The 14,805-nt window shown below is 45.4% G+C and overlaps 1 protein-coding gene across 1 annotated transcript in view; it reads left to right on the top strand.

Annotated features, from left to right (window-relative positions):
* The first annotated feature begins 6,745 nt into the window (after positions 1-6,745).
* RORB (RAR related orphan receptor B) overlaps positions 6,746-14,805 on the top strand; it is a 210,942-nt gene continuing 202,882 nt past the window's right edge. The window contains exon 1 of the mRNA XM_053298310.1: positions 6,746-7,418. Coding sequence (XP_053154285.1) covers positions 7,412-7,418 — 7 coding nt within the window. The 5' untranslated portion in view covers positions 6,746-7,411. The remainder of the gene's footprint in view (positions 7,419-14,805) is intronic.

The raw sequence follows: 14,805 nt of genomic DNA, 5'->3' as shown, positions 1-14,805 counted from the left end.
TGAGTCGAGTCTTTCTCCACTTGCACTCCAGTCATCTACCTTGCCAACCCTGCTCCCATAGATCTAACGTATACCAACGGGGCAGTTTTGAAGCTGGTCAGAGAGGAGTGATCATGTCTACTGCCCTGGTGAGTTGACTGTTTCAATTCTCCACCAGGGCATCAACAGGATCACTGGCAGTGCCAACACTAAATCCTTCCAGGGCTTCTTGGAACCCTACTGGATCCAATAACTTTCTTGGGTGGACCATCCTAATAGCCCCCTCAACCCTGAGGAGGTGGGGTCTGAGTGTGAGTCCAACTTTAACCAGATGGTGGTCCACCCATTACAGTGGGGAAACCTCAGGGGTCCCCACCCACAGAATGCCACCCTGATCAGAGTAAAAGTCCAGACTGAGCACATGACCAGCAATATGCGTTGATGCCAAGACCACTTGGGATAGGCCCATTGTTGTCATGGCTGCTATGAACTCCTGAACTGACCTGGACAAATCGATCCCAAAGTGAACATTGAAGTCCCCCACCACCCACAAGTCCGTGGGATTCCAACGCAACTCAGCAAACAAGTCCATGAGCTCAGTTAGTGACTCTGTTGGACAATGGGGTGATCAGTACACCAACAGAAGTCCCTGTCTATTCCTGGTCCCCATACTTAAGTACACATGCTCCAGGGGTGTAGCCACCATTGTATGAACAGGTTCAAAGAACCCGGGCTGCCACACTCAAGGGCCATGGTCTATGCTCCAGCCCCACACCCTGCATCTGATATCAGAGACAGGGGGTGTGGTTCATTGCAAACAGAGCAACGTGCCCCGTTTTCAAGCATATTCCAGCCAGTGTCACATTTTCAGCAAGGCCGGGAGTGGCCATCCCTGCTTTAAAAGGCAGGGAAAGCAGCAATGGCTAAGATGCCTTTTAAAGCAGGAATAGCTGCTCCCAGCCTCACTGCAAATGCTCCACTGGCCAGAGTGGCTTCCCTACACTCCTGACACACTCAGTATGACCAGTTACTTTCACAGGGATCCTGTTAAGGGAGATGTTATTCTTATAGACCACAGCCACTCTGCCTCCCCCGCCCACATCCCTCACCTGCTCCTCAACATAGTACCCTGGAAAAAGAAGCCGATACCAGACTGGGCCACCAGCTACCCCCAATCAAGTCTCTGTAATGCATGCCATATAAGCCCCTTCATCCATAATCAGATCATGGATGATTTCTGATTTATTCTGGACTGACCTGGAACTAGAGCAAGGTGAACTTCTGTGAGTAGTTGACACTGCTCTCCAAGGTCAAAGAGCTGGCAGAGCAGCCAGAAGAGGAAACAGCTATTAGATTTCTCATTCCCCTTCCCCTGTAACAGCCTGCTGACCTGCCAACATTACTTCTTCTATTTCCCACCACCACCAGAATAGCCAGCCCATAGTCAATGGACACTCCCCCTATCTCCACACAAACCTAGACACATAGTAAATTGATTTCACCCAAGACTCTACAATGGAAGCTCTCTCAACAGCAACTTCAGCTTCTTATACAGTCACACAGTGGCATACTCTGCCTTGGTCCCACGCCTTGGTCCCACGCACAGCAAAACAGCAGAACAACAGCTGAGCAGAGCCAGTCTTAAGGCTATCCAGGCTGGCTAGAGGGGAAGGAGGCAGGCTGTAATGAATCTCCTGGCCGAGGCCAAAAAGACAAGTTGGCAAAGTCCAAGCCTCGTACCTTCAGTCCACTCTCATGAAATATAGGAAGTAAACATGTAAGTAAAAACCTTAATTTTAGCTGCCCATGCTTTTTAGAGTACAAGTGAAAACTTAATGCACCTTAACTCTCATCTTAAACCAAAGGTGTTTGCATTACTGTGCTGAGTAAATGCCGAATGCCGGTTGAACCGGTTGCCTTTGGGCCTTGATTTGATGAATTCCCTTTCCCCATCAGTACCTACCCACCTGGTGTACTGGAAAAACAGAGACATTTCTATTGCTTCTTCGGTTGAGAGGGCTCTGTGACTTCGTTTTTTAAAAGGACTCCAGAAAGAGAGTTTTCCAGTCTGGAGTCCTGGGAAAGACATGCAGGATCTTTTAGAAATAATTCTTTTCAGTGGGTGCTGTCAAGAAACTTTGAAGTAAAGAGGACTTTAAGTGAAGGCTGAGAAAATATAATTGCCTCAGAAAAAGAACACTTGCTGGAAATGCACTCACACTTCAATAAAAGCATTTTATTTTATTTTATTTTATTTAGTGTCTTTGGTCATTCCATCTCTTCTGTTGGTCCTGGGCAAAGTTATGAACTGAGTTTCCCATAGCTTATTGGGCCTTTGCCAGACACCCACAATGGACCCCATTTTACTAGCAACAGGTGATGGTTTCTTCTACCATCCTCTCCACCAACTAATGGGAGGGATCTGCAGTGACAGCGGCTCCCCCCACCCGCTTCAGAGCTTTGAAGGTAAAATAGCTGCTGCTGCTGCTCCATTCACCAATGAGGATGGAAGATGCAAAGAAGGGACGAGCTGCCTCTGCCCAAGTATCTCCTCCTCTCCCCTCCCTGCCCAATGGTCAACTGGCTTTCTATTCAAGGTTCCTGCAAGGATGCAGAAGCCTCTGCAAGACACTCCCCTTTATAGATGGTACTGCTGCTCACAGCAGGATGTGTCTGTCAGCCGATTCCTGCCATTCCTGCCAGCAGTGCTGGTCTATTCAGGGATCATCCTGACTGGGGCCTGATCTGGTAAGACCCTGATGCTGACGCCGGGCACAAAGGAATTGCTCAAGTAGGTTTTGCACTTGGATGCCACAAGATATTTCATGCTAGTTGCAAAATGTCCCATTTCCACTCTAAGCTTTACAACCTATATATGATGCTATAGGAATTTTCTTGAAATTGAAACTTTTGAAATGGAAATCTATCAATGTCATCATTACTTGAAACAAGTTCTTTTAAAGGGCATATTTACTGTTCATTTTTAATTGCAAGTTAATGAAATTACTATGGATTTTATTCTAGGGTAAAAGCAGTTAAACTTTGGATTGGAAGACATTTATTGTATACTGTGGGCATTTACTATGAAGTACCTGGGGCTTAAGCATACAGTTAATTACTTAAGCTAGTGATATCCCTAAGACCAAGTGTGCTGTGACGTGACTCATTGAGGCATGGCCTTCTACAGACATCTGGTATACCCCAACCCATGTGCATCCTCCATGTACATCCTCTGGTTTACCCCAGCCTATGTATATATCTATTTACCATTTTGTTAGTCACTCCATGAAACAACACCTAATATCTACTCCATTAAAATAGTCTTCACATTTCTGAACATGCAGTTTAGTGATTCCATATGCTTATGATTCCATATGCTTATTGCCCTTATGAGAAATTAGGGCAATAACTTGCTAAGTATATAGCTTTTCACATATGCGTACAGTGCAATGGTAATGCATGATATTTGTGCATCAAGGTCTTTCTTCCCTTAAGTAATCACTACAGCTTCTTCAGTACTCAAGAGTGAGAGTAAAAGAATGAAAATCCAGAGATATGAATGGGATCCTAGATTTCTCATCTGCAAAAACCCAGCTTTTGTAACTATAAAAAACAAATTCCTGGTTCAAAAATCGACAGACAGATCTGAACTTATTTTCTTAAGGCACTTTTTAAAAATTCAGTATTTGATTTTTTGAGATCCAAAATTTGAATAAGTTTGTTCAGGTCTAGAGAAGGACAGAAGCTACACAGCACAGAACACTGGAGAGCCATAACCAAAATGAAACAGGCATTCAGGGACTCTGAGTTAATAAGACAAGATCTGAGATGGAGTCAGGGTCAGCCAAGTCAGGGCCTGGTCCCATGGAGGATCCTCCACTAGGGCACAAGTGCCTATCTGAGGGTGCCAGAGTTGGCAGTGTCCTCAGAAATGTTCCCATTTGGAGTTGGTGAGTGGATAGAATGGAAGAAAGCAGAGATGGCAAAAACAAAAACAAGCTCACTGATCTGCTGTCTCATCTAATCATCTACCACACTACTGCTGCATCCCACCCCCCTCCATTCAGGTAAACAGCAGGGATAGGGTGAAGAAGATACACAAGGGGAGGTGCAGGGAGAATGCCCAGTGGAGGACCCAGTCCTGGGCTTTGTCCAGGCCTCCAGTGATTGGCACTGCCATTGGGCAACATCTACCCAGCCAAGATGAAACAGGTATGAAACAGTTGCTTCAGACTGCAGGCCCTTCTGCCATTTGGGCTGGGAATGATGGGAGTTGCAGTCTAAAAAAAATTTGGAGACCCAAAATTGGAAACCGCTTTATCTGAGGATGAGCTTTCATGGGCGTCAGCCCACTTCATCAGATGTAACACAGGGGCCTCATTCGCACGTAACAGGAAACCGGAATTGAAAGAACCAGAGGTTGCCAAACCTGAAAGCTCAAATGCATGAAACTCTGGTCTCATACGAAAAGCGACCTGAGGTTTTCCTTACCAAACTCCAGTTTGAAACCTTGGGTTGCCACTTGTAACCCAGGTTTCCAGCTGCCTGCTGTATGTCCAAATGCAGAACTGCAAGCTGGGCTGGCTGAAACAAGAGTTGAGGGAGGAAGCTCCTCCCTCTCTCTGGCTGTGTGATTGCCTGTTGGGGCTGTCCTTCATGCAAGAAGCCCTGAATGCAGACAGGTAAGTATAGGGGTGGTGGTAGGGGTGGGGTGGAACTGCAGGTCCATTGGACCCTCAGTTCTGTGTTACATGTGAATGTGCCCAATACTTCATTAAAGCAAAGAAAGGCTCATTAAAATAGTTCTTAAAGGGACAATAACATTATGCATTAAGTTGAATCTTCATAGTGCAAAAGGAAACTGTAAACCTATTAAGTCCTTGGTGAACAGTCTTAATTTTTTAAAATGAAATTTCATTCAGCTATTTCCCATTCTACGTGTTTATTTGGATTAATCTCTTTAGGTGCAATTACTCTTGGGTCTGTAAGGATGTGTCCCTGTAGACTTAAGTGGTCACAGACTGGCTTTTTGATGCTATTGCCTTGATATCAGATTTGCAACCATTTACCCACAGTTGTTCTTGATATTAGATTTGTGTTCATTTCATTGTTGTCTTAAGGACAATGACCATCCTATCTGTCATATGCAAATGGCTGAGTGACATTTGGTGCATGATATGCAGTACACCATATTGGTGCATGCGTAGGTATAGGTGCTGTCTGTTTGGTAAATTGTGCCATTTAGTAGATGGTGCCATCCAGGAAATACCTGGATGCCAAGCCCTAAAAAAGAAAGAGATGAATTCACCACTGATGTAAATGAACTTTTTACAAAATAAAAAGGATTATCTTGGGATTGATGTTCTCAGGAGGTCAGGAACAGAGTGACATCCAGAACTCTACACACCCTTCTTGTGGACTGGATTATTCATTTGTTTATTTACAAACAAACAACCATTAAAATATTGCTCTAGAATGTTTGCTTGATAGATAGAAATCTTTATTTTGGTCGTTGACCAGCAATAATAAACAGACGCTATAATGTTTGACTTTGGAAAACGTGTTTGTCCTTTTCTGCTCCTGAAGTACTCCACTGGTCTGGGCTGGAGGGAAATTAAAAGGGAGCACAAAAGAAGGGGAAGCTAAACCACCTGGATTTGGTCCATCTGTAACTTTCCACTTGTAAAAAAATACCTTCAAATTCCTCCTCACCATAGAAGTGAATAACTCCAGCAATTCAGGCTCCTGTGCTGATCTGCAACCATTATCAATCAATCCTTTCCCCCCAACCAATCCTTTTTCACTTTTAATACATCAACTGCAATATTTACTCTACACAAGCTTTGTATGTTTGGCTTTTAAACAATTGTCTCTTTTGAAAACCAAATTCTCTCTAATATATAGAAAAGAAAAGGCAATAGGTACTTTTCCTGATGGGGTCCTATTTAATAAACAAACAAACAAATAATAATAATATTTTCTAGTTACATATTACATCCCAGTTACTCAGGATAATGTTCTTGCAAAGTCTTCACAAACTACAATTCTTTTGTAAATATTCTGTTAATATGTATTCAAGCACAGTGTTGGACAAAGGTGAGGATCCATTATAGAGATTCCTCACGTCCATATAATCCAATTTATTTAAAGGCACAAAAGCGGGTAAGGAGGGAGAACCTCCCAATGCATTATATACATTGTTTAGAAACCCGTTAATAGAGACAATAAATTAGAGCAATTTGCACACAGTTCATTAACACGTGCCATTCATTCTCGTTGCGTTATTTAAATGGGAAGAGAAGGATTTGTACGATTTGGAAAATTTGGGGGATAAATCGCCGAGGAGTGATGTGAATACTTAATTGGGCAGAAGTCACCTCTAGCAGTTTAGGGTTTTAAGGAGAATGCAGGTTTTAAGCTCACATTGAGAAACTACTGACTTGGGGAGGGGGGGCTTTAATATACTGAAGGAAAGGGAAACCAAGTGCCGAGTTTCTGAGGAAACAGGAGCCCCGACTGCTGCTCGGTTTCTCGTGTGCCAATGCGCGTGTGTGTGTGTGTGTCGCCAGCCTTCTCCTCGTCTGCTCCGCCCTCTGTCTGCGTCTACAAAGTACCCGTGAACAACTCCTCCTCCCTTTCCCCTTCCCACAGCATACAAGGCCGGGGCTCCCCCTCAACCAGCCTCGCAACTCCAGCGGCTTCTGACTGGCTGAGGCGCTGACAGCGGGAGGAGCTTGAAGTAACCGGCGCTGCCCGCCCTCCGCTATAAGCCTCTTTGCCGCTTTCCCTCTCAACCTCTCTCCTGCTCTTGTTTTCTGCGCGTCCCTGTAAAACTGAACAGTGAAAATTTGCATCGGGGATCTGCTAAAACAGTCACAGATGTCATGTGAGAACGCACATGCTCAGCCATCCACTCAGCCCTCCTTTTTCTTCTCCTTTCAAAAAAAGAAACTCCCAGCCACTCTCCTCCCTCCCCACTTATTTTTTTCTTTGTAACTAACAAACCAACAACAACGCGCCCACCCCCCACCCCCATCTTCTGCTGCTGCCGCCGCCGCCGCTGCTTCTCAGTTCAAGTGATCACAAAAGAAATCTTTGGGAGTCGGTCTGTGCTACTTAAGAGCCAAGAGAGAGGCAGAGAGACGCACGGTGGGGGGAAACGAGGAGGAGGGCAGTCAACGACGCACGATTCAAACAACCCAGAAAAAGACATTTCTTAAAAGCTTTTCTTCCGTAGAGAAGAATTTCCGAGTGTGTGTGTGTGTGTGTGTGTGTGTGTGAGAGAGAGAGAGAACAAGAAATAACAACCTTGGAGGAATGATTTTCACGGCAGAACAGCCTTGCTCCCGCCGCATCCTTCGCTCTTGCTGAGAAGGGGATTTTAAGCTGATAGCTACATGACTGCGCTGAGCAGGGAATCGCCAACATCACCATGCGAGGTAAGGTAGATGTGTGGACAGGGGGAGGGGGGCAGGCTTTGGCTTTTAGGGCAACCAAGAGGGGTAGCTTGAGGTAACGGGCTGCTGTGCGCCAGCGCCGTGAGGTGTTTTTGAAGGGGAGCTAGAGGAAATGGATGCTGACGTGGTTAGAAAGTTCTCCAATGTTTGCCTGTTTGGAGTAATATCCTGTCCTTCCTTTTGTTTTTATTTTGTGTAATGGTAGGGGATGGTGTCTTTCTCGGGAATGCTCCCTTGTAAGGTCTCTCTCGCACGCACACACCTTCTCCAAATCCTTTGGAAGTTTTCTAGCAGCGAACTCGGAGCTGGGCTGTGCTCGCCCCTGCGCGTCTTTAGAGTCGGGGAGGTGTTCTCTGGTGGGAGCTTGAAACCAACTTAGCGCATTCTAGGCTTATAGGAAGGTGTGAGGAATGTGCGGGGAGGGCCTATTTAGAGATGTATGATTTGGGAGAGTTGGGCAACTGGGCACAAAAGTCTTCTCCGGGGTGGGAAGGTGGCCTGGGTTCCAGGATGGGAAAGGGAGCGCTGTGCTTCTTTTCAGCACGAAGGAGAGACGGCATTGCTTACCTCGTGCGCTCTTGGGGTGCTATTTAGTCACACAGGATGCTGGCAAGCAGCAGAGGAAGGACACCAGAAACTTTGGCTAGAGCGCTGGTTTTTATGAGAGGCTGGCTGCAGCCCTCTGTTGACTTGAGGGCAAGCACCACTGCAGTCAGCTGCAGCCGTAGGTTCCAAATCATGCCGAAGATGCCTTTTGGTGTCTGAGAAGGAGTTCCTTCTGGAACCGGAGTGCCTCTGGAAAGTTTGCCATCTTAGCCCACCTAGGCAGGTGGTCCCCCGCTGCGAGCTCTCTTTCATCTGCATCCTATTCCCCTTTCTTTCTTTCTTTCTTTCTTTGAGACTGGCAAGGCAGCCACTACTACGGCGACGACTGCTGCTTCGAATATTTATAAACTGCTTGTTAACAAAAGTTCTCAAAGCGATTTTCATCGAAAGAGAAATAATAAATAAGAAGGGCACTGGCAACTAACTAGTCTGATGGCCACATCCCTAAGTCTTCCTGAATGCCACTTGCCATCGCTTTGCCTTGCTTTATTCCAAGCGGGGGGGGGGGGGAATGTGGGTTTGTGTGTGGTGGACCTTGAAGGGGATGCTGGTCTTGGACTGAGCTCCCTATAGCGGAAGATCTTTCTGTTCAGAGGACGGTCAGGGTATCAGCCCGGAGGGAAGCCTCTTCCTCTTTTTTCTTCTAAACTTTGAGCTCAGCTGACTCATGCTATTATTCCTGAAAAGTTCTGTGCATGTTAACAGAACCCCTCGCCAGTCTCAACAGCATCAGCCCGCCCCGCCCTCCTTCTCTTTCTCTTGCTTCTTGAAGAGACACCTGTTTTTTCATCTCCCCCACCCGCCTCCGACACTCAGCCATTTCCAGCCTCCATCTCCCAAAGTTTTCAGATGCTACTAGGACAACTCTGCAGGCCATTGACTATCTGCCTTCACCCACTTAAGCCTGAGTATGAATTAGCCTGGGTCCTCTCCCCTGATGCTGAATGCAACGGATGAAATATCTAAAGAGATGTGGCTTAAATATTAATAATCATTTCTAGAGTACTTTCCATGCAACGTGCTTTTTAATGCTTATGGGCGGGGGGGGGAGCAGGGGCAAACTTGCCTCTGCCTTTCCCAGGAATTACTAAGTGGAGGGCATTTTGAGCCTGGGTCGCATCGGGTTCAAAACTCCAGCGCTCTATCCAGTCGACCACATTACTTTAGCCATTGGGTGCAAGTCAGGCTGTCTTACGTTTCTCCTCAACTGTCTTGTCCGTCCAACGTGGATGGTGCGTCTCCTCTGAGTCAGTTGTCTTGTCTAGTGTGGCCAACGCTTAGCAGACTCTTGAACTCTAATTAAGACGCTGTGCGCCGTCTTTAAAGTTGTTTACTAATGAGGAATCGGTCTGGAAATGCTCTGCCCCTGCCTCGCTCTAGGAGAGAGGCATTTGCTTCTTATCCACACAAGCACGCACCCAAACTTTAGGATCGTCAGTGGCTCTCATAGCACCTCCTCAGCAGCCTGCTCTGGCACGTGTCCCCAGTCGCAACCCACAAAACAATGAATTTAGATATAAGCCTGTAAAGAGCCCTTGATGTTGATGGGGCTGAGAGGAAAACCGGCTTTAAATCCGAACTCTGCGAACTTTCTTGTCGCGGACTCTCTCCTCAATGGGGGAAGAGGCGGGGAAGGCGAAGCGGGGATCAGAACTGACAGCATCGTCCCCCAAGCAGAGGGAAAGCGAGGGAGCTCATCGGGCTTGGTGTGGGAGCAAGTAAAGGGAGGTGGGCGGGCCCCCTTTCCCGGAGCACAGGAGGAAGGCGATGGGGAGGAGGAAATAAGACTTTGGGTGGCGGTGCAGGGTCCAATCCAACTTGCTGGAGAGGAGCAGGAAAGGGCGTGGGTGGGTGGGGGATGAGGCGACTTTCGTATAGGGAAGAGGAGAGGGTGGGTTGCTGTCTCCGCAGGTGCTGAAAGGAGCAGCGTCCATCCAGCGCGTTGATGGCGGGGCCGGTGGGTCCTACACGCCCGCGGCAAGGACTGGAGCGGGGTGCGAGAAGACGGGTTTCAGAGTGCAAGATGACTTTCAGCTTATGCGGCACCTTCCCCGGGGCTGGAAGTCGGGGGGGGGGGGGCTGCTCTGGAGTTCTAAGGCAGGCTCCTGCATTGACCAATGGGAGGACGAGGTGACCCTGCTGCTGGCACAAGGGCCCACCGCTTGCTGGGGAGGCCTGAAGGGGGCGAGGGAGGGAGTCGATGCTTTTGCCAGCACACAGCGAACCGGCGTTTGAGTGATCAGGTGAGGGAGGAAGAGAGCTGGTCGAGTCCAGGAAGAGTAACTGTGCCCCACGGCAATCAAAGGACCTACACCCGTGCAAGGGAGGCAGCTACCCATGCATTTTGCATTTCTAAATGCCAGGGGCCATGGCCAGTGACCTTGAAACCCCACCCCTATCTCAGATTGGCAGTCTCATCCCTCAAAGGGGGGGGGCAGATCCTCTGCACATGCTCCATGCTTTTCTTTTGAAGGGGTAGCCCTGGTGGTCTGTGTGGCAAAAATGACAGATTCTTGCGGCACTTTAAAGACTAATCAGTGTCTTGGCATCTTTTGTTGAAAAGTGATCTATAAATATATTTATAGAAATTCTCAATACTAGTGATAATTCTGTGCTGTATTCTTTTGTGCCACAAGGCTTTTTGTTGTTTTTGTTTTCTTGTTTCTTACCTCAGCTAAGCAGGTTTAGGGGCTTAGATTTGAAAGTCTGTTTGTCTGTTGTCTGGCTGTTGTGTTTTGATGGGAGCATCTATAATGGCCGGGATGAGCCATGAGGAAGTCCAACCCCTAAGTAGGATTCTCCACAAATGCCAAATGAAGTTCCAAACAGGTTACCTTTATGGGTGGAAAATGAAGTATTGTGGCTATCCTAGGTATGCTTACTTGAAAGTAATCCCCACTACCTTCAAAGTGGCATGCTCCCATGAAAGCCTGTGCATGAGGAGTGCCAAAGGGACTATCTCATTAATCTTAATGGGACTTACTTGCTTCTGAATAAATATGTTTAGGGACAGCTTCAGTGGCTGCAAACTTGCACACATGCTTAGTGGGTTCTATTGAATGCCGTAGGGCTTGCTTTCAAGCAAATATGAACAGGATTGCTTTATCTGGCTCATTGCATTATGAGATCTGCGGGCAAAATCCTGCTTAATCAGATGCATGAAGAGGTGGAAAGTCTTTGTGTGTGCAGGAGTAGTGGAAAATGAAGTGAACAAAAGTGAAAAGTTTCTCTAAACATACGGTAACTATAATGTATAGCCAAAAGGAGAGATAATAGTCTGGATTCTAGTGAAAGCACCACGACCCCTTAAAGCACTTTCACATTTGTTCTGAAATCCCAGATTCTGAACCTTCATATTCCTGAGTAGCAGGGAATGCTACTCAGTTTGCCCCATGAGAACCTTTGAAGATGATGATGTGGCTTATTTGACATTACTGGTCATGAGGTAGATGGATGTGTCCTTGAATAGAATGGCTTGACAGTTGGTGAGGCTGCAGATCTAGACATGGTTAAGAAAGCCCCATTAAAATCAGTTGTGCTTACTTCTAAGTAAACAAGAAATGGGATCAGGAAATATGTAAGTAACCAAGTAACAATGCTGCAAGAGTTCATTAAAGCTTGGCTGTGGGTACATTTAGTGTCCACTTGACCAACAAGCAACACAATTTCTAGCTGGGATAATTTTTGTTTTAAATCCAATAGTTTAGTTCACCTGAGTTATGGCGCTGCCTGCATCTGCCTGTCAGATGTTCTCTGTCTTGTATGTGTTGTGTTGCAATTGGGGCCTGTCATGTGCTCCACTGACCCACTTCTCTCGGCTGAGAAAACAAGTCCAGGGACCTGGGCAGGACCCCCAGCCTCCAGCAGTTGACAGGCAGAGATTACTCAGCGAAAGCGTTTGTGCTCTTCCTTCTCTCTGCTGATATAGTCCAGGCACCTTTCTCTCATGGCTTATATAGAACACCACCCCAGCCTCTGCTTCGTGCAGAAGAACAGCCCCATTCTTCTTCACATATTGTGTGAAAATAAGTCACATTTGGGATGCACCCTGTACACTGAATTGGTTCGAACATAAATTTGTACCACTGGTACAGTACAAGCATTTGATGTAACCCCATCCTGCATAAGGGTGCATTAAGGTGCAAACAGATGTTAAGTAAGTGTGTGTGTGTGTGTGTACACAGAAAGATAAACAATCTGCTACTTTACATGACTGACAGTTTCCCAGGCATTAAATTAGTTCAATGTCTAAAACTCCCTAGACCATCGAATGAGAAAACCTTGCAGCCGTGCCCTTATAAAATGTGTAGGTTCCTCTGTGCCTTCTGTATTCTCTGTCAAACAATGCAGTCCACATTTAATTGAAATCAGTAGCAAAATCCCCCTGACCATTAATGAATGTAGACTGCATCCTTTGCTAAGTGAAATGTTTTAGCAATCCTAGCCATCATTACCAAGAAATAAGCCCCCCCCCCAATTCAGTGGGGTTTTCTTCAGAGTAAAGATCTTTAGAATGGTTTTCTTTGTATGGAACAGAACAAATAAGCACCAACGGTGAATGCAGGGTGAGTGAGTTTAGTTTATGACAATCTGAATTATTATAAATCTGAAATTTCTTTGTTATATACTGTATCTTAGATTTCTGGTCCAACCTATCACTAATGTTCAAAATAATCAATACCACCTCCTGTCTCATTTATCTTCCCAACAAGACTTGTGAAGTGGATTCTGGATTATGCTACTCTAGAGAGCACTTTCTCCTTTTGAGGCCTGTTGTTGTGTAAACTGAAGCCTAAAGCCAGTGGGGGTGGAGGGGACAAGAAGGCAAAGCAGTCAATAAAATCATGTGTTGGTTATTGGGACATGACACTAATTCCTCCTGTTCAGGTTTTAAAATATCTTGTTTTGACTGAGAGGTGACATTGGGGCCGAGAGGAGGTCTCTACAGTCTGGGAAAATAAACTCTCCACGCCTTTCCTGGCATCTCACATCCTCTTCCTCCCCTCCCCGCTTAACAGCTGAGGAACCAGCACAGTGCATTGGGGGGAAGTACCAGGAATGTGGCCTTCAAGACACCAACAAAATAATCAGATCCATTCCAAAATGTATTTACTTGGAAGGAAATCCCTTGGATTTCTGGGCCTCCCTTCCAACTTATGTGTTTAACATGAGGCAGCTATGTAGTGGTATTGGACTAAAGATGGTCCTTTGTCCCCTGTCAAACTCCATGATGGTTCTACAACTGGGTGGCTGCCAAGTAAGTTGCATCCACTCACTGTTCTTTCCTGCCCTCTCATAACAGAACAAATGAAGCATAAAGATAAGGATGTCACAACTTGAAAGCTGATCATGGGAAAAGTCAAATCTGAACCTTACAGCCAGCACCTCAATTTCTCCACGTTGTATTCGGGTTGCAGTGCAGACTGTGACTCTTATTTACCAAACTGATGAATCACATAGGCCAGATCCTTATTGCAAAATCAGGATTAAACCTAAAAGTTTCATAGCTTGCGTAGACACGATGATATCCCTCTCTGGTTTGTACAAATGTAGACACCCACTATTATCATGGTAGATGCATTGGCTAGCAATCACAGATGCAGCCATCTCTCTTCCCCTTCAGTACATTAGGCAGGGTGTGCCTGCGGAGTTTGTCTGATTTTATAAATAGCTGATTATTATTGTTGTTGTTGTTGTTTACACAGTCAGACAGGTGTTATTGACTGGTTTGTTTTACCCAGACATCGAGTCGTCGTCGTCGTCGTCGTCCTCCTCCTCCTCCTCTTCCTCATTATTATTATTATTATTATTATTATTATTATTATTATTACTACTACTACTACTACTACTACTACTAACCTCAGAAGAGCAGTGAAATGAAATAATAAAGCTGTTAAGTGTCGTGGACAGAATATATTGACAAAGATGACTTTTAAAAATTATTCCAATATTAATAGTTTAAGACTGTAATCCAAGCACATTTATCATTGTTCCGATTTAACTTACTGGGGCTTGCTTGTTGGAAAGACACATGGTTAGGATCTGGCTACTTCAATGTTTTTTGGTTGTTTTACAACCATGTAAACCATGTTTACAATGTTTTACAGTTGGGCTAGAAAAATCTCTTATTTAAACTTGTCCTATATCTCCTATTCTGCTTGGTCAGTAATGGGAAATTAACCCTGATCTATCTTTAAAATTTTTATCTCAGTTGCCGCTGGGTTCATCGGGAGAACCATTTCCTACCTATTATTAAAAGCGAGAGCTAGACTCCAGTAGTAGAGATCAGTTCGATTTGGGACCCAGAGTTGTTTGTTAATGGAATATTAATCGTGCCACATTTTCAATTTTGCCCCTAAAGGGAAGAGGGAAGGAAAGGCATGGCTAATCAATAGATTATTGACTTTCAGGAAAATCAAACCACGTTAACCTTGCGAGACTGAACACACGATTATAGCAGAGGAGGCTGTGAAGGTCTCCATGTCTGATTTCACTGCATTTTTTAAAAAAGTGTATAAATAATTAAAGTGTTGTGATTAGCTCTACACTCTTTTCTAATAGACCTTGCAAATATTTTCATCTCCCCACCCCACACATGCTTGGATAAATTGTAAACTTCAGGTGAACTTTATGATTTAGCTTCAAACTAGGTGTGAGAGTGGCAGACTTGCCTACTTGCATGCAGATCTGCCACATTTAAAGCAAAAGGTGAAGCCCAATTTGAAAAGCACAAGAGGTGGCTGAATCCTTCCCTCCTTCTCCT

Source organism: Hemicordylus capensis, chromosome 2, assembly GCF_027244095.1.
Source record: "Hemicordylus capensis ecotype Gifberg chromosome 2, rHemCap1.1.pri, whole genome shotgun sequence".
NCBI lineage: Eukaryota > Metazoa > Chordata > Lepidosauria > Squamata > Cordylidae > Hemicordylus > Hemicordylus capensis.
This window is presented reverse-complemented; position numbering and strand designations above follow the sequence as displayed.